At 33.8% G+C, this 27,640-nt stretch overlaps 1 protein-coding gene across 1 annotated transcript in view; it reads right to left on the minus strand.

Annotated features, from left to right (window-relative positions):
* Nucleotides 1-432: 432 nt before the first annotated feature.
* Nucleotides 433-27,640, minus strand: part of ZDHHC21 (zinc finger, DHHC-type containing 21) — a 67,820-nt gene continuing 40,612 nt past the window's right edge. The window contains exons 6-8 of the mRNA XM_012665005.1: nucleotides 17,251-17,367; nucleotides 1,342-1,385; nucleotides 433-796 (exon numbers count right to left, since the gene is read on the minus strand). Coding sequence (XP_012520459.1) covers nucleotides 664-796; nucleotides 1,342-1,385; nucleotides 17,251-17,367 — 294 coding nt within the window. The 3' untranslated portion in view covers nucleotides 433-663. The remainder of the gene's footprint in view (nucleotides 797-1,341; nucleotides 1,386-17,250; nucleotides 17,368-27,640) is intronic.

The following is a 27,640-nucleotide window of genomic DNA, read 5'->3' on the forward strand; positions in this document are numbered from 1 at the left end:
TCCTTTATAATAAAGTAGGTAGTTGGTGTTTTATTTTAACAATGTTTTATTCTTGGTTTTGGTGAAGAGAAAAGAAGAAAACATCAGAAAGCTACTCCTAAGAAAACAGTGCCCTTTTATTGTTGTTCACTCCTTTGCTGCTGCATTTTTAAAAATCTTGCAGCACATATAATAAAAGGAAGTAGTATTTTAAAATGTATTTGAAAAGTAAAATTTACATATTATAAGAAGGTGTATCAACTTTTGTAAAACCTGAAGAATTAAATTCAGACTTGGTTAGTACTGCTTAAAAGTGAAAATTTTAAATAAACATCTGAAATTTCCCATAAATTAAAATCTGTAACATTGTCAGTACTAAAAGAAATTATGTACAATTATTTCATCCCAATCACTGCCTTTTGAGTTTAATTACAAAAGCATTTAAAGAAATCCCTGTGGAAAGCTAATTTGAAAGTAAACATGCTTTAAAACTTAAATATACATCTTGTATGAGTCCCACAACAGGATCAAGATCACTATTAAAATAAAGCCTGGGGCACATTATGATGCCTAAGATTGGTGGGTGGATTTTAATTGACTTGAAGACTGTCATAGTTCTATTATCATAAAACCTGTAACGCATTTCCAGCATGGAGGACCCATCTGTGCCCACCATCCATCTGTTTAGACGTGATTGGCAAAGTGGTAGGGAACTCGCAGTGGTTGCCTCTGCCTGAAAGGAATGAACCACAGGATCTTCCAACGAGTGCCAAAAACTTCTGAGAAGGTCTGCTGCCATGGCTTTCGGGGCCTCGATCTACAGAAGACAGCATTATTAGTGAAAGACAGCACTCCCATGGTGCACTTCAGTCAGCTAAAACAATACAGGTTGGCTGGGGATCCATTACTGGACTCTGATGAATTGTGTCCCAGCATCACAAATACAGCTTTTCTTTCATTATGGCATGCAGCTGAGTTTTAACTCTGGATAGCAGATATTGTATCTGTGTCGTCAATCAACGTAGGGCAACTTTTGAAGCAGAGGAGAATCTCAGGATTAACAGAATGTGTTGTCAACAACACAGTAGCAAATCTCTTTTGATGTACTTTTAGGACAAATAATTTAACTTACTTTAGTTAGACAAGGAATAAGAATGATCAGTACTTATTTCGTTTGAAAACTACCATGGCTAGAAGACCCCTACTGTAAGACTGGGGTATGCTTGTCTAGCTCAGGCCTCAGACAAGGAGCTAAGAAAAAGTCATCATTACATTATATTTCCACTATATGCACATATTTGTGAAATGTGTCCAGTTGTTTCCATTTTTAAATACTACTACACACTTCACTTTTATACTTACATTTCTTCACAACAGTTTGACATCTTCTCAATAGATGTTGTATCCTATTAAAAATAAAAAAATCATACTCAGATGTAACAAAGTTATCAAGTCTTTATTTTATATTATTTTATGATGTTTTAAATCCTATTCAGCGAATATGCTGAAGATTTAAACAGTTTATATATGAGTACTAAGAATTATAAATTATCTACATAAATTGCTAGAATTCCCTTGGATAAAAAGAATTGACATTACATTATGCCCCTCAAAATTATTCAAATACAAAACCTAACAAAAAGTGTGGCAGTATCACTTCATTCAAATACAACCTCTTATTACACATGATTGCTCAACAATTCTTTTTTAAGTCTAGTATCTATTTTCAATTCAACTGTCAGTGAATATGCATTAAAAAATAAATACAAAAATGACACAAAAGATGCTAATGAATAGAAATCTGCTGGGAGAGTGCTACTGGTTCTAAATTTCTATGAAGAACAAAATTCAACAAGGCAATCTATGAATCTGCCATATTATTACATCTATTGCTCTGAAAACTAAATTATTAGTGTTCTTTTTCAATAGAAAAATCATTCTTTTCATAATACTACAATTTCTTAACTGTATATTTTCTATAAGGTTCTAACACAAATATGTAAGAAACACAATTCAATAAACAGAAGACAGCTTCTAGAAATACTGGTTTAATTTGTATTAACACAAGATCTATCATTAGATTGACAAACTGCTACAATAAGTAATATCCAAAAATTCAAAACACAAATTATACAATCTTATTTTTAGATATATATTTATATTTTAAATATACTTTCAAGCAGTACAAAAGAATATATTCTTTCAAATATATAAAAGAGAAGTTTTTCTCTTCCTATCCCTTTACTTTACCTTAATAGCTTGCTCACATATGATAGAAGGTATACTATTCTATTATTAAGCATTACTATTCATGCAAATACTTGTGGCTGCAACTCAAATCCCAAGAACTTACTTGTCTGTAGTTTTTTTCCAGTGATGATAATAAACAGACCTTCACTTTTAAAAACTCTTTAGAGATGTTACGTGAATATCTCATATCAAATGCTCACTATGAATAGCCGAATAACTATAGTTATCCTACATAAGGGAAAACAGATCTATTTTTTAGATGACTAGTAACCAATAACAGAGTTTCATTTATAGATTTTCCAGGAATTTGTAAAGAAATTATAGATTAGCTACATGTTCTATTTACATTAGTTTTCCTATCATGCTGCGAAATTCATGGTATCCAATGACAATTCTATTTATAATTAACATTTCTCAGCTCTGTTGTATAATTTCCTTAAAACAATGTTTTAGTTTATGAAAAGAGTCTACAAACACATGAGAACATTGATTAGAGACTTAGAGGAAACCTGAGCCTCTAGTTCCACATCTGTAAATGAAGTGAAGTCATTTTAACAGTTTCTTAGAGTCTGATAGTGACAGGTTGTCCGAAGCAATTAGAACAGATTGAGCAAAAGTACAAACAAACAAACAAACAAAAAATGATGGCATAGAAGTCAAGAAGTGCGATTAGGAAAAGTATTGAATTGCCTAAAATCACAGTCATGAATGACACTTAAAAACTCAAACCTATTTAGGATAAGGAAGGCAATTGCAAGGTCAGACTATTACCACTAGATAATATTAAGGGAAATTTTTACTCTGCAGAAATTCATAACTTGCTTATAACCTTGAGGAATTTATTTGTGATATTAAAAGAATCAACTTTAAAGATTTCAGATTGATATTTCACATGGAAAAAAGCTTTTATTTTCAAGGTTTTTGACACAGTTCTACAATCTGATTCAGGAAATAACTAGAGTACTACCTATTAAATGATCATAAGCAGATGGATATTCTTTTAAAGGATATGATGTTTAACATCATTTCTGAACAGAATTTGTGAGGCTGGCCAAAATAGGCTATTTGTTTCCTCTGGAAATGGCAAATGTTCATCTCTCCGAAACTCAGCTATCCAGAATACTGACATACAAAAAAACTACAATTTGTATTTGAGCGGCCAAACATGTCATCCAATTTTTGCACTGGCGCTTATACAACACACTCAGAACAACACAAGTTATCATGTTATCATATTCACAAGCAGGACAAAAACAACAAACTAGAAGAGGAAAGAGGTCACTACTGCCAGGAATACTGAAAACCACGAGCTATTCCCAAGTGCCAAATTAAGTTTAATATACTTATTTTGCTCTGTTTTTTTTTGAGACAGAGTCTCACTCTTTTGCCCGGGCTAGAGTGAGTGCCATGGCGTCAGCCTAGCTCACAGCAACCTCAAACTCCTGGGCTCAAGCGATCCTCCTGCCTCAGCCTCCCGCGTAGCTGGGACTACAGGCATGCGCCACCATGCCCGGCTAATTTTTTCTATATATTTTTAGTTGTCTGATTATTTTTAGTAGAGACGGGGTCTTGCTCTTGCTCAGGCTGGTTTCGAACTCCTGAGCTCAAACAATCCGCCCGCCTTGGCCTCCCAGAGAGCTAGAATTACAGGCGTGAGCCACCGTGCCCAGCTTTTGCTCTGTTTTAAAAGCATACAATGTGGATTTTTTTTTTTACAGAACACACTAAATAATTAAAATATTTTGGTGCAGATAATTTCATTCACTACAAAAGAATGAAAACCTTTTTTTGCTCATCAAGAAAGGACCAACTGCTACCCTCAAGGAGTATAAATACAATTTATAAGTTCTTAGTTACATGTAAAACTCAGCTCTTCGGAAAAATATACTCTTCGAGGAATGATAAGAAACAAGTTTTTACTGTAGGTTGTCTATAATTAGGATACCTTATTTCTAGAGAATATCTATGCCTTGATTATAGTCTAATGATCAAAATACATGTCTAAGACGTGCATCAGTCTGCATAACTATAAGATATATGAGAATGCTTCACTATTTTAAAAACTAAAAGTGTAAATTAAAAACAGCATGACTTACAGAAGTATAGGACTTACCTATTTTATCAGCTAATACTTTCTTTTCTCCTGATGGCTGATTTTACCCTAAGAAATTATCTTTCAGGCTCAATCTAAACAATGTTCAACTATTTAAAAAATAAACTATATTCTAATAATAAGATTTTGATGGAATGGGTGTGGGGAAGTTCTTAACAGAAAGGGAGAGAGAAGTATTTATTGGCTGATGTTTAAAAAAAATGGGTGGGGGAATAAAAGGCAAGAATTTATCACCAGAGGTTTCCTGTTAACAGACCTGAGAATCCAGTCTTCTTGGCAGCAATAGCTTGATGATACAATCAATCTAACTAACTCATTCTGCTTTGAGCTCATTCTCAGCAAGCAACACTTTGCCACGTATGTTGTCATATAGGAGAAAGAATATGCTCAAGAGTCCTTTGGCACACCTGACAATCATGCATAAGGGAATAAACAATCAATCTGTTACAACTATCTCTTTTGAGTCTGGAAGTAAGATCCATTGCTTCTGGGCCTGATAAACCCTGGAAACAATTTCAAATGGAGTTACTAGACCTGCCAAACTGAAGACCTGATAAAGGAATATTCCATTAGACTCCTCAAAGACAGTTCAATCTAACTTCAATGATTGCACTTTTTTAGTCTTATTACAGGTCCTTTCGATGCTTCTAACTCTGCTGCACATAGCTACCTAATTCAATGACTCTATGTTAATTTAGTCTACAGTTTAAAACACTATTCAGTACACAAATCTACTCGAAATGGATTAAAGACTTAAATGTAAGACCTTAACCTATAAAATTACTAGAAGAAAACAGAGGGAAATGCTTCATAACATTGGACTAGGCAAGGATTTTTTGGATAAGACATCAAAAGCAAAAAATAGGTAAATGGAATCATATCAAACTAAAACCCCTCTGCACAGCAAAGGAAACAGTCACCAGAGTAAAGAGACAATCTATAGAATGGGAGAAAATATTTGCAAATTATACATCTAACAAAGGGTTACTATCCAGAACACATAAGGAACTCAAACAACTTAACAGCAATAGAATAAATAATCCAATTTAAAAAATGAACAAAGACCTTAATAGACATAGACATTTTCTTCAAAGAAGACATACAAATGGCCAAAAGGTATATAAAAAAATACTCAACATCACTCATCATCAAAGAAACACAAATCAAAACCACAATGAGATATCACCTCAGTCTAGTTAGAATGGCTATTACCAAAAAGACAAAAGATAAGTATTGGCAAGGATGTGGAGAATAGGGAACCCTTACTGTTGGTGGAAATGTAAATTAGCATAGCCATTATGGAAAACAGTATGGAGGTTCCTCAAAAAATTAAAATGGAACTACTATATGATCCAGCAATTCCAGTACTGGGTATATGGTTGGCACTCCATATCCATGGGTTCTGCATCCATGGATTCAACCAACTACAGATAGAAAATATTCAGGAAAAAAAATTGAAAAAAATAAAAAATTATACAAATAAAAAATATAGTATAGCAACTAATTACACAACATTTAAATTCTATTAGGTATTATAAGTAATCTAGAGGTGATTTAAAGTATGCAGGAGGATGTACATAGGTTATATGCAAATATTATGGCATTTAATTTAAGAGACATGAGCATCAGTGTATTTTGGTATCTGCAGATGGTCCAGAAATCAGTTCTCTGTGGATACTGAGGGACAACTATATATCCAAAGGAAATGAAATCAGTATGTAGTACTCTCATGTTTACTGCAGCACTATTCACAACAGCCAACCTAAGTGTACAACAACGGATGAATGGATAAAGAAAATGTGGTATATATACTCAATGGAATACAATGCAACCATAAAAAAGAATGAAACCCAGTCATTCACAGTAACACAGATGAACCTGGAGGACATTATGTTATGCGAAATAAGCCAAACACAGAAAGACAAATACCAAATGTTCTCACTCACATGTGGAATCTAAAAAAGCTGATCTCACGAAAGTAGTGGGTACGAGAGACTGGGGAGGGTAGTAGAGAGTGGAGGATGGGAAGAGGTTGATAAACGGGTACAAAGTTACAATTAGCAAGGAAGAAAAAGTTTTGGTGTCCAATTGCACAGCAGGGTGACTATAGTCAACAATAAGGTATTGTATACCTCAAAATAGCTAGAAGAGAGCATTCTGAATGTTCCCACCACAAAGAAAGGATAAATAAATGGTTGAAGTGATGAATATGCTAATTACCCTGATTTGATCATTATACAATGTATACATGTATTGAAATATCACATTGTACCCCATAGATATGGACAATTATTGTGTGTCAATTAGACATAAAAATAATTTATAATACACTATTCAAGAAAGTTTTTTACAATTAGAGATTATATACCTGTTTTATCCATTACTAATTTCTACTAATTCTAAGAAAGATTTTCATTTGACCTCTTAGCACCTCTGATCAGTATATGAACAGCAGCTCACTTAATTCTGAATTTAAATTTTTCCATAGCACCTCGCAGCATATATTATACACAATGAGTAACTGATACATTTGTAGCACTAAACTAATTGGGCATGGACAGAAACAGCATGATTCCTTATTTTCAGGTATTTTTGCTTTTTTTTTTGGCAATCTAAAGAGAAAAGTGTCCTCTTAATCTTAGCACTCTCTCCTTTGAAGTCAGAACTCATACTTATCCACATTTGAAATGAATGGTTCTTTAACCATCATTTCCAACAGAAGACCAGCAATTTCTTTTATTAGTGACTTGAAGTTCACATAAACATCTAATCAACCATGGAACCAAAGAGAGAGAGCAGCAGATCTTACACTTGGAGGCACTGAAAATCTCTTTCCAAAATAATTCCCACACTTTTCTTCATCAAGCCACTTTCTCACTGTATGACCTAAAGAAACTTTTAAAACTCTACACCTCAATTTCCAAATAATAATGCTTACCTCACAGGATTTTGTTAACATATATTAATTGAGTTAATATATGTTAAATCCCCTAATAACTCAAGAAATGATAATGCAGTTTTTAATTGACATTACCTACTAAACACGATAAGAGGTCTGGAAGATATAGAACATCTCGATTACATCAGAATGTCACTTCAAAATTTTGTTTAAACAAAGAAAAAGTAGTTTTTATAATGAAAGATAAAATGATAGTGGCTATGTGTGACTACACATATAAAATCCTATGCCCTCTAGGAGCTTATAATACAGTTGAAAAAACAAGTCCTAAATACATAAACCATTCACTCATTTATCCATCCATCAAAATGTACTAAGTATTATGACACAGTCCTTAGCATCAAGGAATTTTCAGTCTAGTAAAAGTACTTAAGTATACAAGAAGTAACTAAATAGGAATATGTCGAGGAAGCCAGAGAGGACAATTACACACAATAATGTACTGAATAAATAAATCTTACACTAACTAGAATATTTGAAACAGCTGAAAAATTATGTTTACAATCAACACTCAAATTCAACCACTCTTACATTTTTAACACCAAAATTATACTTTTGATAAGATTTTTGGTTATCGGTAGAAGTAAAATGGGCATTTAATGTGCCCCACTGGTTGAGATTTAGGGACTAATATCAATAGAATATGACAGAGAGAAGTATATGAATCATTGTGGCAAATATCACAATTGAACTATAAGATTCACTGCTCTGCCCAATTCCACAATGTTTTAAAGTCAGATTAAATATTCATGTGGACTCAGATCACGAGATAATAAAATGAATGTCTGGGGAAAATTGCAAATACAAGGAAAACTAATAAATGTTTAGCTTCCTTATCGGAAAAAAAAAAAAATTAAAGGGCCTCTATTTAAGCACTCAAGCTATTAGTAATGCTTTAAGATAATTAAAATGCACTATCCTATTGAAAAAAATTATGTAAACAGATACAAATTGTTTTTAATTACTTTTAATTTTATCAGAAATACTTCCAAGCTGTTTATTACACCGAACAATGAGAAATTATGCAATATAAATACATTTTTACAAAGAAACATGTTCATGCTAAAAAGAAATCCAATTCTACACATAATTTTGATGATGGCAATAATTTTGATAATTCTTTTATAAAAAGAATATTTTTATATTACTATGAAATGTAACTTGGTAGTTAAACTAATGCCTTGACTAGGGGGAACCTAGTTTCTATAAAGTTCTTTATTGTATTCAAAATTTAAAAAAAGTCATATCCAATATTAGTATATGACATTAAAAGCATATAAAAAAAGAAGTGACACTTTGTAAGTTTTAATGATTTTTCAAGGTTTTAAAAGCTACTGAGACAATATTTTACACAATATTAACAACTGGAAATACTATATTAGAAATACTTTTTTATTAAACAAAAATGTAATTCAGAAAGGAAAACAAAAAATGCTATAGAGGGCTCTCTTTATAGAAGTATAAGTGAGCTGGGTGCAGCATAATTAGCAATGATTTCTGTATCTGCAACACTGATTTGGAGTTGACTAGACCAAACATAGTTTGTATAGATATTGTACTGAATGCTGGTAATTTACCACATTGATTCAGAAGGATACTAGGCAAAATTTAATTATAAGGATTAATAATCTCAGGACTACATTTCTGGGTATATATTAAAGGGCAAGTAAATCCACTAATTGATTAGTGAAATGCTACTTAATAAATAATCTCCTTTAAACTAATTTAACATTTTGAACATATGATACTTTTAATTGTGTGAGATAGCCAAGTTAAAATTGTCACCCCTGCATTTGTGATTCTTTTTGTATTTATTTAGGTGAACATTAACTTTGCAAGTTAAACATGACCTAGTATTTACGGGAGAAAATATTTTCTTCTTTTAATTTGAAAAGCTTTGTTTTAAGCTATCTTTAGTAATTCAAACAGAATCCAACAATAGTACCTGTGAGACCAAATGCAAAAATCATTGATTATTTCTTTGAGATTTTAAACCTTTTACAAAATTACAACTGAATGCATCTTCCTCATTCTATCCCCAACCTCACCACAACTGAGAAAAGCACTAAGCTCCAGAGACATCATCAAAAGCTTACCCTATTAAATAAACTCCACAGTGCCCAGAAAACAAAAATGCTTGTATATAAAATTTAGATAAACTGTCAGAGCAGTGTCATGATACACAATAGCTCACTGTCAGAACCTCACCAGAATGTGCTGTACCAGCTGTTACAGCACTTCTTGATTAACTCTCTCCAAGCCCAGTGACTGAAAACATGACGAATAGTCACCCAACACAGTATTGGTGCTCATCACAATGGACATTATTCTTGGCTATGTGTGAACTACTGCTCAATAATTCTGACTACATCAATTACGTTAATAACAACATCACTATCCATTTCATTCAGAAACAGCAAAAGAAAAAAAACGCTGAACAGTCTAAGAAATAATTAGAATAACCTGTTCTAAATAAAAAAGAATGCCTGAAAGTAGAGATTGTTGTGAAAACATTTTAACTTCAATATTAATTTTAGTAAAAATGCACAAACGTGTATTTAAATCCTGTTTAAAATTAAATCTAAAAATAATCAAGGTAATCTTTTAGAACTGGGCTTTGGATGAGTCTATTTAACAGAAACATCTGGTCCTGTTGAGATCTTTTAACCTTGAAAATGAGATTAGAAATCCACTATTTTTATGTTAAAGTAATTTCTAATTATTTTATCTGGGTCACAGATAATCTAGTCTTGCTAGGTCTAAAATGACATCAGATTATCATTGCTATGATTATCCTGTTACCTTCTATTATCAATAGGAAGATAGGATCTTTCCTCCTAAATATGGGAGAGATGATTTTTTTATTCCAAGTAAGAATGAATACTGGGAAAAAATTACCAAAAATTGATATGCTGCGTCTCCAAAACCTCAAGCTAAACCTAAAAAGAGGTAGCATTTGCTTTGCTTGTTTGTTGTGTAATAGCTCTAGGTCCAAACTACGCAATTATGCAGTTTATATAATGAGATGACACCGTTATTAGTGGTTTCCCAAAATGCGCTAAGATCTTTAGGGTGCAAGGGTAGGGGGAAAAGGAAGACTTCAATGGAAAAATTAAATTGTGATTCCTTCTCTCACTTGTTTCCTTTCTCATGCCACCTGACAAATTCATCTCTTCTTTCACACCATAAAGAGAGATTCATGGATTCAGATTATGACAAAAACATGTCCAGATGTGAAATTTCATGTAGATGATCTTAATTTTACCATAGAACAAAACAGCAAATGCATTTTATAAAGAAAGTGAGCATAATCTATATTTTAACTTTAATTAAAATGTTAAATACTATTTTATGTAAATGCTAACAATTCATTAGATTTAAAATTAAACACTGAATGCATAACAACTTTAAATAATTAAGACTTAAAGAACCTTAAATCAATGTAAAGAGGAATATTCTGGAAAACCTTTTTATTATTTTTTAATCCAAAAGAGTAGTGCTTTAGATTCATTATTAAATCCAAGGTATATAGAGTTAAAATTTACTATAATTTTAAGAATTCATATCCAAGATGAAGTAAAACGACTAAAGATTAGACTAACAAGCCGGGCGCGGTGGCTCACGCCTGTAATCCTAGCTCTCTGGGAGGCCGAGGCGGGCGGGTTTTTTTGAGCTCAGGAGTTCGAAACTAGCCTGAGCAAGAGCGAGACCCCGTCTCTACTAAAAATAGAAAGAAATTAATCAGACAACTAAAAATATATAGAAAAAATTAGCCGGGCATGGTGGCGCAGGCCTGTAGTCCCAGCTACTTGGAAGGGTGAGGCAGAAGGATCACTTGAGCCCAGGAGTTTGAGGTTGCTGTGAGCTAGGATGACGCCACGGCACTCTAATCCAGGCAACATAGTGAGACTCTGTCTCGAAAAAAAAAAAGATTAGACTAACAAATAGAATATGTTCTCTCTCTTGTTTTCCCTCCCTTAATACCTGCATTCTTTTTTAATGCTCCATAGAAATATAATTTCTATAGACATCAGCCCCGTCTAGTACAGTGTTCTGAGAGGGTACTACATATATGCGGAAAGAGATGAAACCTTTAGAGAGAGCATCATTTAACAAATGTGATTACTACTCAGTTTTTAGAAATACCACATCAGAACTTAACCTCCCTATCCTAATACAGTATAAGGTTGTTCAATGTTACAGCAAAAAAAAAATCTCTGCAATTTGAGAATTAATATTAATGTGTTGGTAGAATGGAATAGAGTCAGAATGGAACCTCATATTCATCCTTCAAAAACCAACAAAAACAGTAAATAACTTACAGGCATACCTCAGAGATATTGCAGGTTTGGTTCCAGACCACTGCAATAAAGCAAGTATTGCAACAAAGTGAGTCACGTGAATTTTTTGGTTTCCCAGTACACATAAGTTATGCTTATACTACAGTCTATGAAGTGTGAAATAGCATTGTCTTAAAAAAAAACCATGTACATACCTTGATTTAACAATACTTTAACACTAAAAAAATGCTAATGATCACCTGAACCTTCAGTGAGTCCTAATGTTTTTATAGGTGGAGAGTCTTGCCTCGATGTTGATGGCTGCAGACTGATCAAGGTGGTGGCTGCTGAAGGCTGGGGTGGCTGTGGCAATTTCTTAAAGACAACAATGAAGGCTGCCTCACTGATTGACACTTCATGGAAGAGTTCTCTGTAGCATGCTACGCTATTTGATAGCATTTTACCCACAAAAGAACTTCTTTCAAAACTAGAGTCAGTCCCCTCAAACCCTGCTGCTGCTTTATCAACTCAGTTTATATGCTATTTTGAATCCCCTATTGTCATTTCAACAATGTTCACAGCATCTTCACCAGGAGTAGATTCCATCTCAAAAAACACTTTCTTTACTCATCCATAAGAAGCAACTCCTCATCTGTTCAATTCAGTCACATCTTCAGGCTCCTCTTCTAATTCTAGTTCTCTTGCTATTTCCACCACATCTGCAGTGACTTCCTCCACGGAAGCCTGAAGCCCTCAAAGTCAATCACGAGGGCTGGCCTCAACTTCTTCCAAACTACTGTTAATGTTGCTATTTTGACCCCCTCCTATGAATCACAAATATTCTTACTGGGATCTAGAATGGTGAATTTTTTCCAGTTTTCAATTTACTTAGCCAATTAACTGGCTTGGGTGTCATTCTTAGATTTTGATGCATTTAAAGTGTTAGCCAAATATAAGATGATAAATATATTTTAAGAGAGCATTTCTTTTAGAATTACTTCACTAAAAGATTTTTTGTCAGAGGCCTCCACTGGGAATTTCTTGAAGGCTTTGTGTGACACACACACATTTGTGAAAACCTATGTGGACTATTGCCTGAGTTTATTCTTAGGCAACCTCAGTGTTCCAAAGATCTATAAATAAACCACAGACACAGAAAAAGAATCCATCAGAGAAATCACTATCTATGACAACAATAGTCTTACAAAATGTATTTTTTAAATAATAAGACTTGAAAATCAAAATGACTCCTTTATCCATGGGCTGCAGAACGGATGTTGTGTTAGCAGGCATGAAAGCAAGATTAATCTCCTTGTACATCACCATCAGAGCTCTTGAGTAACTAGGTGCATTGTCAAAAGCAGTAGTATTTTGAAAGGAATCTTTTTTTCTAAGCAGTAGGTCTCAACAGTGGGCTTAAAATATTCAGCAAACAATTCTGTAAACAGATGTGCTGTCATCCAGGCTTTCCTTTTCCACGTATAGGCCACAGGCAGAGTAGACTTAGCATAATTCTTAATGGCCCTGGGATTTTCAGAATGGCAAATAAGCATGGCTTCAACATGTCACCAGCTGCATTAGCCCCTAACAAGAAAGTCAGTTTGTCCTTTGAAGATTTGAAGCCAAGCATTGACTTTTCCTCACTAGCTATGAAAGTCTTAGATGGCATCTTCTTCCACTAGAAGGCTGTTTTGCCTACATGTTGTTTAATGTAGCCACCTTCATCAATTATCTTAGCTAGATCTTCCGGATAACTTGCTGCAGCTTCTACAGAAGTGCTTGCAGCTTCACTTTGCACTTTTATGTTATGGAGATGTCTTTTAACCTTAAACATCATGAACCTACCTCTGCTAGTTTCAAACTCTTCTTCTGCAGCTTTCTTATCTCTCCCAGCCTTCACAGAATTGAAGAGAGTTAGGGCCTTGCTCTGAATCAGGCTTTGGCTTAAGGCAAAGTTGTGGCTGGTTGGATTTTCTATCCAGACCACTAAAACTTTCTCCATATCAGCACTAAGACTGCTTCAGTTTCTTATCATTCATGTATTCAACAGAGCAGCACTTTTAATTTCCTTCAAGAACTTTCCCTTTGCATTTACAACTTTGCTAAATGTTTGGTGCAAGAGGCCTAGATTTTGGCTTATCTCAGCTTTTGACATGCCTTCCTCACTGCTTTGATCATTTCTAGCTTTTGATTTAAAGTGAGAGATGTGTGACTTTTCATTTCACTTGAACACTTAGAGGCCACTGTCGGGTTATTATAATAATTGGCCTAATTTCAATACTGTTGTGTCTCAGGGAATACAGAGGCCTGAGGAGAGGAAGAGAGATGGGGGAACAGCAGTCAGAAAACACACACCATTTACTGATTAAGTCCACCATTTTAAATAGGCATGGCTCATGGTGCCCCAAAGTGATTACAATGGGAACATCAAAGATCACTGATCCCAGATCACCATCACAGATGTAATAATAATAATAATAATAATTTAAAAAGTTTGAAATATTATGAGAATTAGCAAAACATGGCACAGAAACATGAAGTGAGCACATGCTGTTGATGGTTAGCATTTTTTTAGCAATAAAGTATTGTTAAATTAAAGTATATACATTTTTTTAGACACGATGCTATTTAATACTTAATAGACTACAGTATAGTATAAACATAACTTTTTCCTTTTTTAAAATCTCAATAGATTTAGAGCATACAAATGGTTTGTGTTACATGCGTGTATTGTATAGTGGTGAAGTCTGGCCTTTTAGTGTACCCATCACCTGAGAAGTATACATTGTACCCTACAGATAATTTCCCCTTTTCCCTTCTCTGTTCTGAGCTTCCAATGTCATGTATACTCCTCTCTTATAATCACGAGTACCCACAACTTAGATCCTTCTTTTAAATAAGAACATTGGTATTTTCTCACTTAATGGTTTTCCATTCCTGGGTTACTTCACTTAGGATAATGACCTCCAGTTCCATCCAAGTTGCTGCAAAAGACAGTATTTCATTCTTTTTTTTTGTAGCTGAGTAGTATTCTATGGTATATGTACACCACATTTTCTTTATCTACTCATTGGTTGATGAGCACTTAAATTGATTCCATATATTTGCAATTGTGAATTGTACTGCGATAAACATACAAGTGAGTGCAGGTGTCTTTTTGATATAATGACTCTTTTCCTTTGGGCAGATAACCAGTAGCGGGAAGGATGGATTGAATGGTAGGTCTACTTTTAGTTCTTTGAGGAATCTCCATCTTGTTTTCCATAGAGGTTGTGTTATTTTACATTCCCACCAACACTGTGTAAGTGTTCTCTTTTCACCACATCTGTGCCAACATCTATTGTTTTTTGACTTTTTCATAACAGCCATTCTGACAGGGGTAAGGTGATATCTCACATGGTTTTAATTTGCATTTCCCTCATGATTAGTGATGGTCAGCATTTTTTCATATGTTTTTTGGGCATGTGTATATCTTCTTTTGAAAAATCTTCATGTCTTTGTCCACTTTTTAATGGGGTTATTTGTTTTCTTCTTGTTGATTTGTTTGAGTTCCTTGTAGATTCTGGATATTAGTCCTTTGTCAGATGCATACGTTGTGAATATTTTCTCCCATTCTGTAGGTTGTCTATTTACTCTGTTGATCATTTCTTTTGCTGTGTAGAAACTTTTTCTTTAATTAAGTCCCATATATTTACTTTTGTTTTTGATGTATTTACTTTTAGGGTCTTAGTCATAAATTCTTTGTCTAGGCCAATGTTCAGAAGAGTTTTTCCTGGGTTTTATTCTAGAATTTTTATGGTTTCAGGTCTTACATGTAAGTCTTTAATCCATCTTGAGTTAATATCTGTGTATAGTGAGAGATAGGGATCCAGCTTCATTATTCTGCATATGGCTATCCAATTTCCCTAGCCCCATTTATTTAATAGGATATCCTTTCCCCAGTGTACATTTTTGTCTGTTATGTTGAAGATCAGTTGGTTGTAGGTATATGGCTTTATTTTTGGGTTCTCTATTCTGTTCCATTGATCTATATGTCTACTTTTATATCAGTATCATGCTTTTTTGGTTCTATAGGCTTGTAGTATAATTTGAAAAGAGGTAATATAATGCCTCCAGATTTGTTCTCTTTGCTTAGGATTGCTTTGGCTATTTCGACTCTTTTTTGGTTCCATATGAATTTTAGGATTATTCTTTGAAAAGTGATGTTGGTATTTTGATAGCAATTGTACTGAATCTCTAGATTGCTTTGGGCAGTATGGTCATTTTAATAACATTGATTCTTCCAATCCATGAGCATGGGATGTTTTTCCATTTGTCTGTGTCATTACTATTTCTTTAATCAGTATTTTGTAGTTCTCCTTGTAGAGATCTTTTACTTTCTCAGTTTATTCCTAGGTATTTTTTAAATTTTTGTATAACCATAACTTTTATATGCACTAGGAAACCAAAAAATTCATGTGACTCGCTTTGTTGTGATATCTGCTTTATTGTAGTGGTCTGGAATAGAACCTGCAATATATCGGAGGAATGCTTGTTTATAATAAAATGCTGGAGACCTTTTTAACATACACATTACACACATGCAAATAAATAGCCTCTACAAAATAAATTTGTAGAGGTTGGTCAAAAGGGCTCTGCATTTTAAATTTGATAGACATTAACTATTCCCTGAAAATGTTACACCAATTTATGTAAGAGAAAGTCTACCTGCTCTACATCTTTTGCAGTGTATTATATTTTTAATCCTTACTTAATATAATTTTCTCATTTTTTAAATCTTTTCTGTTGTAATAAAAGGACTCCATTTGGCTAATTATGAAGAAAGACTGGTACTACAATGTATAATTTCAATCTTATATCTAATTACTTTTATAGCCTCCAACTAACCTATGAGAAACTCATGAAATAGAGGCACCTATGAGGGTATTATTACCTAATATGATACTTCTATGTGTTTGATGCAATTGTTTCAATGAGATGGTCTGAAAAAACTACTTATTCCTATGTAGGTAATAATAAAAAAGGGAAATAAGTACATACTATGAATATATTCTTATGTAAAAATGTAAAAAATAGATTTGACATTATTTCAAGACTTTTCCATATCAAAAATCATAAAATGAGGAGCTGTCATCAGACTTTCAGACATCCTAGATAAACAATGACAATCACTTCTCAAGTTAGTTTACACACCAATAAATACATTCGAACAAAAATAAGATTTAATTACTAATGAAATGCTTCTACTAGCAACTCCATTTCTGGGAATTTCCCCTAAATTAATAATTTAAAGAGGAAAAGGAGATGTTTAAAGTAATGTTGTTTGTAATATAAAAAAAATAATACACTAGATGCCAATCAATTAGAAAATGGTGAATTAAAATATGGTATATTAACTAGAGAACATGCAAGTATTAAAAACTGTAAACATGATGTCTTTAGCCCTAAAAAAATACTGTTAATGTTTAAAAGCAGGATACAAGATTGTATGTATACTCTGTACCTGATTATAACTACTTTAAAATTACATAGGCAAGTGAAAATAAAAAATATATTAAAAATGAGTAATTTTCTCCTTCAAGTTCTAAGTTTTCTGTAATTTTTTAGAATGAAGTTCATAATTAGGTAATATATTCATAAATGTTACTTTATATTAAAAATATACTTACTGTGATAATGCCAATTAGTTGAGTATAAAAGAGTCCAGTTATTCCAACTAACATAGTAATGCCCATAAAGGCAGCTAGTCTCATTATGGCCAATTCATGTCTAACAAGAAAGAGGTCCTAGAAAGAAAAAGAAAAAGAAAATCTTAAAAACTATTTCAAGAGTTGCTTATAGTTGCAATAATAATCAAGAATTGATGTCGCTTCTGGCTCAAGGTAAAAGAAGCAAGAAAAAATAATAATAAAGAATTGAGCCATAACACATCTTCCTTATTATCTTAAAAGAACTACCTTAGCTTATTCTATTTAATCAATATATAAATATTTGAAAATTTCAAAAATTACTGTTTTTAATTTATAATAGCAAGCTAAAAAAATACACGATTTTACTACTCTCTGTATCAAAAAATCTCAATCCCAGGTTGCAAGTTAACCTTGTTTGTTTTTGAAACCTATTTTGGGCAAAACAAAATAAAACAAAACAAGAAAACTAAACAAAAAACGCAAGACAAAACAAAACACTTATAGTGTACAATCTTTGGTCTATCAAAGAAATTTTATTATTGTACTGCTAAAATGTTTGAATGCACAAGCATGATTTATATTATTAAAGTTCAAGAGATCAAGAGACCTAGAAATCATGTAACTTAGTCAAAATGAGGTGAAAACACATAATAGGATCACAAGGACAGCTCTCTTCATTCATTCATTCATCCAATCACCCAACCACCACTGCCAAGCACTGTGCTATGTAATAGAAATGTAAAAATGATAAAGATATGGTCCATGCCCCCAAGAAGTGTGCAAATTACTTACAGAGAGAGCTCAACTTTGCAAAACTCCAAAACAATGTGATAATATGCTAATAACAGGGAGGCATGCACAGGGTAGTATCGAAACATAAGGGAACACCGAGACAGGAGGAAGAAATGGAAATGCTGTGAGTATAAACTGACTTTCCGGCTCAGAGACTGAAAATGAGGGTCCTGAAAGTGAACCAAAGATACTGTGATAGAAGGACAGAAAACCAAGAAGCATTTCATTCACCCTTACTGTTACCAAATAGATCAGAGGACAGAGAGAGTCAAAAAAATAAGACTTCTCCTGGAAATCCATTGTTGTTAAGCTTTGGAATAAAGCAGCCACAGTGGATAAAAGCAACAAGCAAATGGAAAGGATCTCCAAAACACAACCACCCACATGCTTTCTTTTATACTGACTGACATTAAGGATTAAAGGTATCCTGATAGCAATACCAAAAATAGGGAGGTCATAATGATAATGTGCTTGCTTGAAACAAAAGAAAATGATGCTTTTCTGTGTGTGTATTACATTAAAACACCACCAGACTCAAGCAAAAATCTGATTCCACACCCAAATTACTTATTCATTAGCCTGGGAAAACTTAAAATTCACCAAGATAAGGTGTTATATAGCAGTCAAATATTAGGCAGTCATTTCGAAACTTCAGTAAAAAGAGCCTAATTCAGCATCCTTATAACACATACAAAAATCAAAAGGTAGGGCTGTGAATGGTATAAAAAACTAAGTTCTGCTATAATGCTGTTTGAAAACACAAATTTGTTCTAACATAATTGATACATTAAGCAACAATTTGAGCATAAGCAGTACTTTTGTTTCTTATGCATGATTCTGTCTGTGAAAAATCCTTGATGAACACAGATAATTGCACCCAGCTGAACCAAGACATGTAGGAATACACAAAACACACACCCTTCAAACATCTACTAGTCTCCTCAGTTTATCACGTGTTATGAGCCACACCCATCTACATCTGGTATTACAATTTTCCCTCCAATTTCAGAGACCCTCCTTCCATCACTTCAAAGTAACTCACACTCTGCAACCCTTCTGATGGTCTATTCCACAAGAAAACATTCAAGTCTCTTTCAAGGTGAAGTGCCATGTCTATTGTAGTGTGTATGTATTTCTTAACCATTTAACATGTATAAAAATGTGCTACTGTTTTTATTAGGTTCCTACCCTTTTAAGCGTCACTGACAAAGTTTTTGAGTGCTGTGCTCCCATTTGCCCATAAGCCCTGTACTTTTATTCCATGGTTTTACACTGTGAAGTGATTTTTAGGAATGCACATATTGCATTATAGCGGAGCTTACTGTACTAAAATTACCATCTATGACCAACTAAAATCCATCCTCTCTTCTCCCAGTGAAAAGATTTTTTAAAACTTTTTGGCCAACTACAATTTATAAATGTCAGGGATGGAAATGAGACTAAAAGATCTACTTATAATATTACATTTATTCATTGGGTTATACATTTATAGTTAAAGTATTTATGTAAAATACAGTAGTAAAAAACTTTAATCTAGAAATTGCTTTTTATCACTTTTACATTTTCAAAAAACAACTGTATTCCAAGTTCACACATGCATAATTAACATCATCAGCACTAAATCCATATTTTGAGTCACTTAACACTGTTCTCTAGAGTACATCTTTACTTCTGTCTTAGATTTTTTTTAGATTTAGCACTTTTTGAATCCAAAAATTGGCTTAGAGAATTTTATCCAAATCACAAGAACCCATTTGCTATTCCAGATCTTTACTACATAATCAGTATATGGGCTGAATTGCGTCCCCCCGTCCTGCCAAAGTTCACATATTGAAGCCCTAACCCCCATACCTCAGAATGTGATTGTATTTGGACATAGGGCCTTCAAAGCAGTGATTAAGTTTAAGTGCGGGTCTTAAGGTGGGCACTAACCTGATGTGATTGGTGTCCTCATAAGAGGAGGAAATTTAGACACATAAAGAGACACCAGGGATGCTCCCACACAGAGGAAAGACCATGTGCGGACAGTGAGAAGGTGGCTATCTGCAAGCCAAAGAGAGAGGCCTCAGGAGAAACCGAACCTGCTGACATGCTGATCTTGGACTTCTAGGCATAGAACTGTAAGAAAATGAATTTCTGTTGTTTAAGCCACCAGTATTTTGTCATGGCAGCCCTAGCAAACCAATATAATCAATAACCATATTTCTTTATTGTTTTCATTTCTTCCCACTTTCTGTTAAGAACTGTACTTATATTCAGATAAATGCGTAAAACATGTTCAATTTTAAGAAAAGTAACACTATCCTCTCAAGAATGAGAACGTCTGAAACCAAGCACAGCCTCCTGTGTATTCCTTCACCATCACAATCTCTCCCTCACCTCTATCCTAAAGGTAAAGGTTATTAATTCATTCTTCATACATTTTGGATACTACTATGTTTTAGCTGCATATTGCAAATACCTCCCCCCACTCTGAGACTACCTGTTCACTCTATTTATGCCATCTTTTGATAAACTCAAGGACTTAATTTTAATGTAGTCCAATTTATCAATCATTTCCTTTAGTGCTTTTTATATCCTGTTTAAGAAATCTTTCCTGACCCTGAAGTAACAATGATATTCTCCTATATTATCTTCTAAAGTCTCTAAAAGCTTTATAAGTTTTGCCTTTCCCATTTAGGTCAGAAATCCACCTAGATTTGATGTTTATTTTTTTGTATACGGTGAAAGACAGGGATCTGAATTTATTTTTACAATATGGATATTCGACCATTCCAGAATGATTTATTTGAAAAGCTGTCCTTTCCTCAGTGGTCAGAGCTCAAGTATCCATACATGCATGAATCAGATTTGGCTATCTAGTCTGTTCCCTGGGGATATCTGTTTATCCCTGTACCAGTGACACACGTCTCAGTTATTGTGGCTTTGTAATAAGTATCAATATCTGGTAGGCTAAGTCATCCCATCTTGTTCTTTTGCAAGAACGTCTTTGTTATTCTAGATAATTTGTATTTCCATAAAAATTTTAAAGTTATATTTTCAAGTTACAACACACACTGAGGCATACATTCCCATATAACATTCTTTTCACTAAGTTTCGAAAGTTTTCCCCTAGAAGTCTTGTACTTTTTTGGTCAAATTTGATTCAGAAATTTCCTGGGTTTTGATTCTATTATAAATGGCATTGCTATTAATTTCATTGTCTAAAGGTTTATTATATAAAAATAGAATTGATTTTTTAAAAATATTGTTTTGTAGTCACGCTTTTTAAACTTCCTTAAAAATCCAAAAGAATCTATGAATAAATTACTTACACAATTATATCACCTATTAGTAATGCTAGTTTTATTTCTTTCAGCAGTTGTACCTTTTCCTTCTCTTGGCTTACTGCATTGGCTTAAACTTCTAGCACTATGTTTAATAATAATAATGACAATGGGCATTGATGTGTGCGTTGTCCCCCGACTTGGAGGGAAAGAAATCAACATTTCATCTTAGCATGCTATAGCTGGTTGGTTTTGTGTGTTTTTTTTATTGGGCAGGGGGGACACGTTTATCTGATTAAGAAAGTTCTCCTCTAGTTCTAGTTTGCTAAGAGTTTATAACGTGAATGGATGCTGAATTTTGTCTTTGTCTTCATACATTGAGACGCGCATTTGAATTTTTTTTCTAATCTGTTAATGTAATCAAACATACTGACTGATTTTCTAATGCAAAAACAACCTTTCGTTCCTAGAATAAACTCATCTTGGTCAGGCTGGTTATATTTAATTTAATTTAACCAGATTCAGTTTGTTAGTATTTTGTTGAGGAGTTTTCATCTATGTTCATAATGATTTCTTTTTTTATTATCCTTGATAGGTTATGCATCCAAGATATGCTATTCACATAAAATGAGTTGAGGAGAGTTCCCTCTTTTTTCTATTTTTTGAAAGGCTTTGTGTAAAATTGAAATTATTGTTTCCTTTTGCATTTGATAGAGCTAGAACACACTAGTAAATCTGAAAATATTCCTTGCAGGAAAAGTTGTAACTACTCAATAATGATTATAGGACTACCCATGTTTCTGATTTCTTCTTAAAGCAATTTTCTTCTTGAAGCTTTTGTTTGAAGATTAGGAAACTAAATAAAACAAAGATGTCAACTATCCAAACTGACCCATGGAATTGATACAATCCTAATAAAAGATCCTCTACCAGGAGAGTACATATTCTACTGGTGGGAGTTTTTTGCTTTGTTTTGGTTTGTAGAAAGTGATAAGCTGTTTTTATGTTTCATAGGAAAAAGCAAAGAATAACATAACACTCTTATATGAAAAGAACAAGGTAGGAGGGTCTACTCTACTGCATGTATTCTCAACAGGGCCAGTTTTGCCCCTGAGGGAGAAAATTGGTGCTTAGAGGGAGAAAAAAATCTTAGCTATTACAATTGTTTGTGGCCCTATAAAAATCAATCTTATCTAACAAAATCTTATTCCTTAGTATTGAACTTTGAGGTGGGGGGCATAGTGAGAGGAGAAAAATGCCTAAAATGGCTCCTTAGGGGGGCAAAGAGAATGAAAAAAAGGTTAAAAATACTGCTCTACTGGATGATAAGATTATAAAACTACACTTATAATGATAGTGAGGTATAGTTACAGGAGAGACCAATAGACCAACAGACTAGAGAACAAGCAAGAAATAAACACATATATGGATCTTGATTTATGACAAAGATGGTACTGTAGAGCAGAGGAGAAAGAATTATCTTTTCAATAAATGGTGCTAAATTAACTGGATACTCATCTGTGAAAAAAATGAAACCCTGACTTTTTTCTAATAAGAATCATAAAAATCAATTCCAGGTAGAAATATGAAAGAGAAAATATAGTACCTAGATGATGATATAGGAGAATTATGTTGATGATTTTAAGATAGAGAAAGATTTCATAAGTTGAATCCAAAAACACTACTCAAAAAGAAAAAGATTGATAAGTGGAGTGCATTAAAATTAAAAACTTCTGTTAATCAAAAAATACCATTAGGAGAGTCAAAAAGTAAACCACAGAGTGAAAGAATTTACAACACATATAATCAAAAAAGGGCTCTAATCTGAAACATCCTATAGGCACCAAGAAAAAGTCATATGGGCAAAATGCTTAAACAGGAACACCACCAAACAGTTTATTCATGTGGCCAGTAAATATATGAAAAGCAGCTCAACACCATTAGTCATCAGAGAAATGCAAATTAAAGCACAATGAAGTACTGCTCACATGCACCAAAATGGCTAACAGTAAGGATACTTAAACAAGTATTCACGTGGCTGTGAACCAACCTAAGTATATACTCTGCTGGTAGAGGACTTTAAACTGGTACAACCAGTTTGGAGAACAGTTTAACGGTATTTAAAGCAACATACATATAACCTTTGAGCACTAGTACTTCTAGCTATATATCCAAATGAAGCACATACACATGTACAGCAAGAGACATGAACAAAGTTGCTTATGATAACATTATTTGTAACCACTAAAAACTAGAAACAATGTAAATGCCCATCAACAGAATGAATAAATTGTTTTATATTAAATGAATACTATGAATATTTATAGTAATATTCACAATAATGAAAATTAACTATATCTAATACGTCAAAAGGGATAAATCTTACAAATGTTGCTCAAAAGAGGCATTCGGATAATGCACTGAATTGTTTTTATTTTTATACACTCATTTGTATGTGTTACATTTTATAATATAAAGTGTATAAAAAGTTGTGATAGGGAAGTATAGAAAATAAAAATACCCTTATTAATTTTAGAATAAAACTGAACACTTTTAAAATACATGTAAAACACAAAATAAAATTGTTATATAACAGATAGCCTATGAAAGGAGAGAGAAAAATATGTCAAATAAGATATAGAAAATAGAGGGAAATAGCAAGAGTAAGAGTCAGATCATCTCTCTGACCACATTTATTACTTTCTTCCTGGCTCACTTTGATCCAACCACATTGGTCTCATTGCTATTTCTCAAGTATATCTAGCAAACTCACCGCCTCAGGGCTGCTGCATTTGTTCATCTCAGAGAACTCTTTCCCCGGCTATTCATAAGCTTCCTCCCTCACTTTCTCTAGGTTTCTGCTTAAATATCACCATTTCAGAGATTTTTCCTTGACCAAAGTACAGAAAATCCCAGTATTCCCTATCTCCTTGTCCTATTTTATTTTTTCCATAGTACTTGTCTCCATCTGGTATATATTTATTTCTTTAGTTATTGTTTGTCTCTTTAGCAGTATGTAAGTTTCTTGAAGATAGGGACTTTTGCCAGTCTTATTTAATGAGTCGTCCCTGGAGCCTAGAATGGGCTCTTGCTCATAGCAGGTACTCAATATTTATTGAATGAATGAACGAAAACGAAGAAGAAAGTTGGACAAAAGAACAGACTTTCCTCCCTCAACCTGTGAAGATACAGAGAATATTAATACCTACAAAGACCGTTAGAAATAAACACAGAAATAGAAACACATAAGCAAAATGTACAAAAACATAGTTATGTCCTCATACACAAACCAGCAGAGGAGAGGGCCATTTACCTGAGATTATATTCCTACATTTCTGTCTGGTAATCTTTTATACCATTTAAAATTTGAAAAAAAAATGATACAAAACTAGGCAGTAGTGGGGGTACCACCTCTTGATACAAGCTAAATGAAAATAAGCCAACAGTCAGATTTGGCTACTTATGATCTAGCAAACAATTTTTCCAATACCTGGTCTGTGAATTCCTTGAGCTCATTTCTTCTTACAATCTTACCTTCTATCCTAATCTCAATTCAAGTTCTAAGATTATATCCTATACTTTATCGTTTCTAATAACTGTACCCATAACATAATTGCAAGTTCAAGCATGTCACCTTCTGAATACCACCTCCTAGCTTCTGAGCTAACTCCCTTGTAGACCATCACTGCTAACAAATTCTCACCCTCAATGGGACGTCCAATTTGTTGACTCAACTACCATTTCATTGGCTTCCCTCATACATTCAACTCCCTACTTGTTTATATTCCATGGTCCATTGTTAGAACTTCTCCTTCAATATACCATCAACTTTCTTGACCTTCTCTCTCACCATTGCTTTCCTTTTGCTTCACTGGCTGCTCCTTTATCACCTTTTTTGTTCCTCCTCATCTTTCTGACTTCTAAAATTTAACAGTGCCTACCTACATTTTGGTCTTCAGATCTCTTTTCTTCTCTATTCACACTTACTCTCTAGGAAATCTGCAATCAGTTTCCATGTCTTTAAATGCCATCTTTATGCTGAAAGCTCCCAAATTTACATATCTATCTAGATAATTCCACTGAAATCCAGATTCCTACATCTAACTGCTTAGTTAACTAACATCTCTTCCTGATGTCAAATGGCCAAGTAAACATGTGTAAAACCAAAACGTTTAACTTCTTCCTAAAACCTACTCTTCCCTCAGACTACTCTATCTCAGTAAATAGTATTTCCATTCTTCCAGTTGTTCAGGCCATGAAATATTGGAATTATCCTTGACTTTTCACTTTCTATTTCATCTCCTACATCGGAATCATCACCAAATCCTGTTAGCTCTCAAACTATGACGAACCACTTCTCAACATTTTCACCACTACCATAGTTATCTCATGCTTGGACTATATTTTAATAACCTCGTAACTGATCTTCCTGCTGCCATCCTTGCCCCTCAGTTTACTTTTCAAAGAAATTACAGTTTTCTTTCCAAAATATAAGTGAGATTGTGTAATGGCTGAAAACCCTCCAACAGCTTCCAAAGTCCCAACCACTAAACATCTTGACAAAACAAAGTCTTCATCTCCAATCACGTCCCTTACTGCTCTCAATTCATCTATAACTGTCCAACTCACTCCATTCAAGACACAGTGGTCTTCCCTTACTGTTCCTGGAAATGTCAAGCATGCTCCCACCTCAGGGTCTTGGCACTGGTTCTTTCCTCTCCTAGAATGCTCTTCCTCCCCATAACAGTCACTTGCTTGAGTTCCAGGTCTCTGCTCAAGTGTCACTAGGAGAAAGACCTTCCCTGATTATATTTTCAATTATCACTCTCCATCCCCACACCCTGCTATATTATACTTCATAATACTTATCTTGTTTACCATCTATTTATTTATTGCTTGTCTCCTCCAATTAGAATATAAGCTCCTTGAATGCAGGAACTTTGTTTTGTTCACTGTTGCATCCTCAGAGCCTAGAAGAGGAGCCAGTGCACAATTAGGCACTGAATAATATTTACTGAATGACTGAATAAATGGTCTTCATAATTTTTTAAAATAAACAACTATTTTACAAATAACAGTTTTTCTATCAATCATTATAAAGCATTATATTATTTATAAGTAGTTTTTGTGGTTTTATAAGACTAGTCTGAAAAATAACAATATGTGATATATTTGTGATCTTCCTCCTACTTGAAGGGTTTCTCAACCTCAGCACTGACACTTTAGGCTAGATAATATTTTGTTTTAGGGGACTGTCTTATGCATTGTAGGGTATTAAGCAGCATCCCAAGCCTCTGCCCACTAGATGCCAGTAGCACTCCCCCAGTTGTGACAACCAAAAATGTCTCCAGACATTACCAAATGTCCCCAGAGGGGCAAAGTCTCCTGCCTCCTCTCTGAGAACCACTGCACCAATGGTAAAGGATTTGGCTTTTCTCTGTTGCTCAAGAACCATACCATGCTCATGAGTCAGCAGAGTCAACATTGTTAAAGTGTTCATACTACCCAAAGTGATCTACAGATTCAATGCAATCCCTATTAAAATACCAACATCATTTTTCACAGATAGAGAAAAAATAATTTTACGCTTCGTATGGAACCAGAGAAGACCCTGTATAACAAAAGTAATCCTAGGCAATAAAAACAAAATGGGAGGCATCAATCTACCAGACTTCAAACTATACCACAAGACTATCATAACGAAAACAGCTTGGTACTGGCACAAGAACAGGGACATTGACCAGTGGAACCGAACTAAGAACCCAGAAATAAAATCATCCTCATATAGCCTCTAATCTTTGACAAAGCAGACAAAAATATACACTGGGGAAAAGAATCCTTATTCAATAAATGGTGCTGGGAAAACTGTATAGCCACATGTAGAAGACTGAAACAGGATCCACACCTTTCACCTCTCACAAAAATCAACTCACTGTGGGTAACAGACTTAAACCTAAGATGTGAAATGATTAGAATTCTAGAAGAAAATGTTGTAAAAACTCTTATACACGTTGGCTTAGGCAAAGAATTTATGAAGAGGACCTCAAAGGCAATCACAGCAAGAACAAAAATAAATAAATCGGACCTGATCAAATTAAAAAGCTTCTGCACAGCCAAAGAAACTGTCACGAGAGCAAACAGACAACCTACACAATGGGAGAAAATTTTCACATGCTACACATCCGATAAAGGGCTGATAACCAGAATCTATTTAGAACTCAGGAAAATCAGCAAGAAAAATTTGAACAATCCTATCAAAAAGTGGGCAAAGGACATGAACAGAAACTTTTCAAAAGAAGACAGAATAATGG

This window comes from Propithecus coquereli, unplaced genomic scaffold, assembly GCF_000956105.1.
Source record: "Propithecus coquereli isolate 6110/MARCELLA unplaced genomic scaffold, Pcoq_1.0 Scaffold95, whole genome shotgun sequence".
Classification (NCBI taxonomy): domain Eukaryota; kingdom Metazoa; phylum Chordata; class Mammalia; order Primates; family Indriidae; genus Propithecus; species Propithecus coquereli.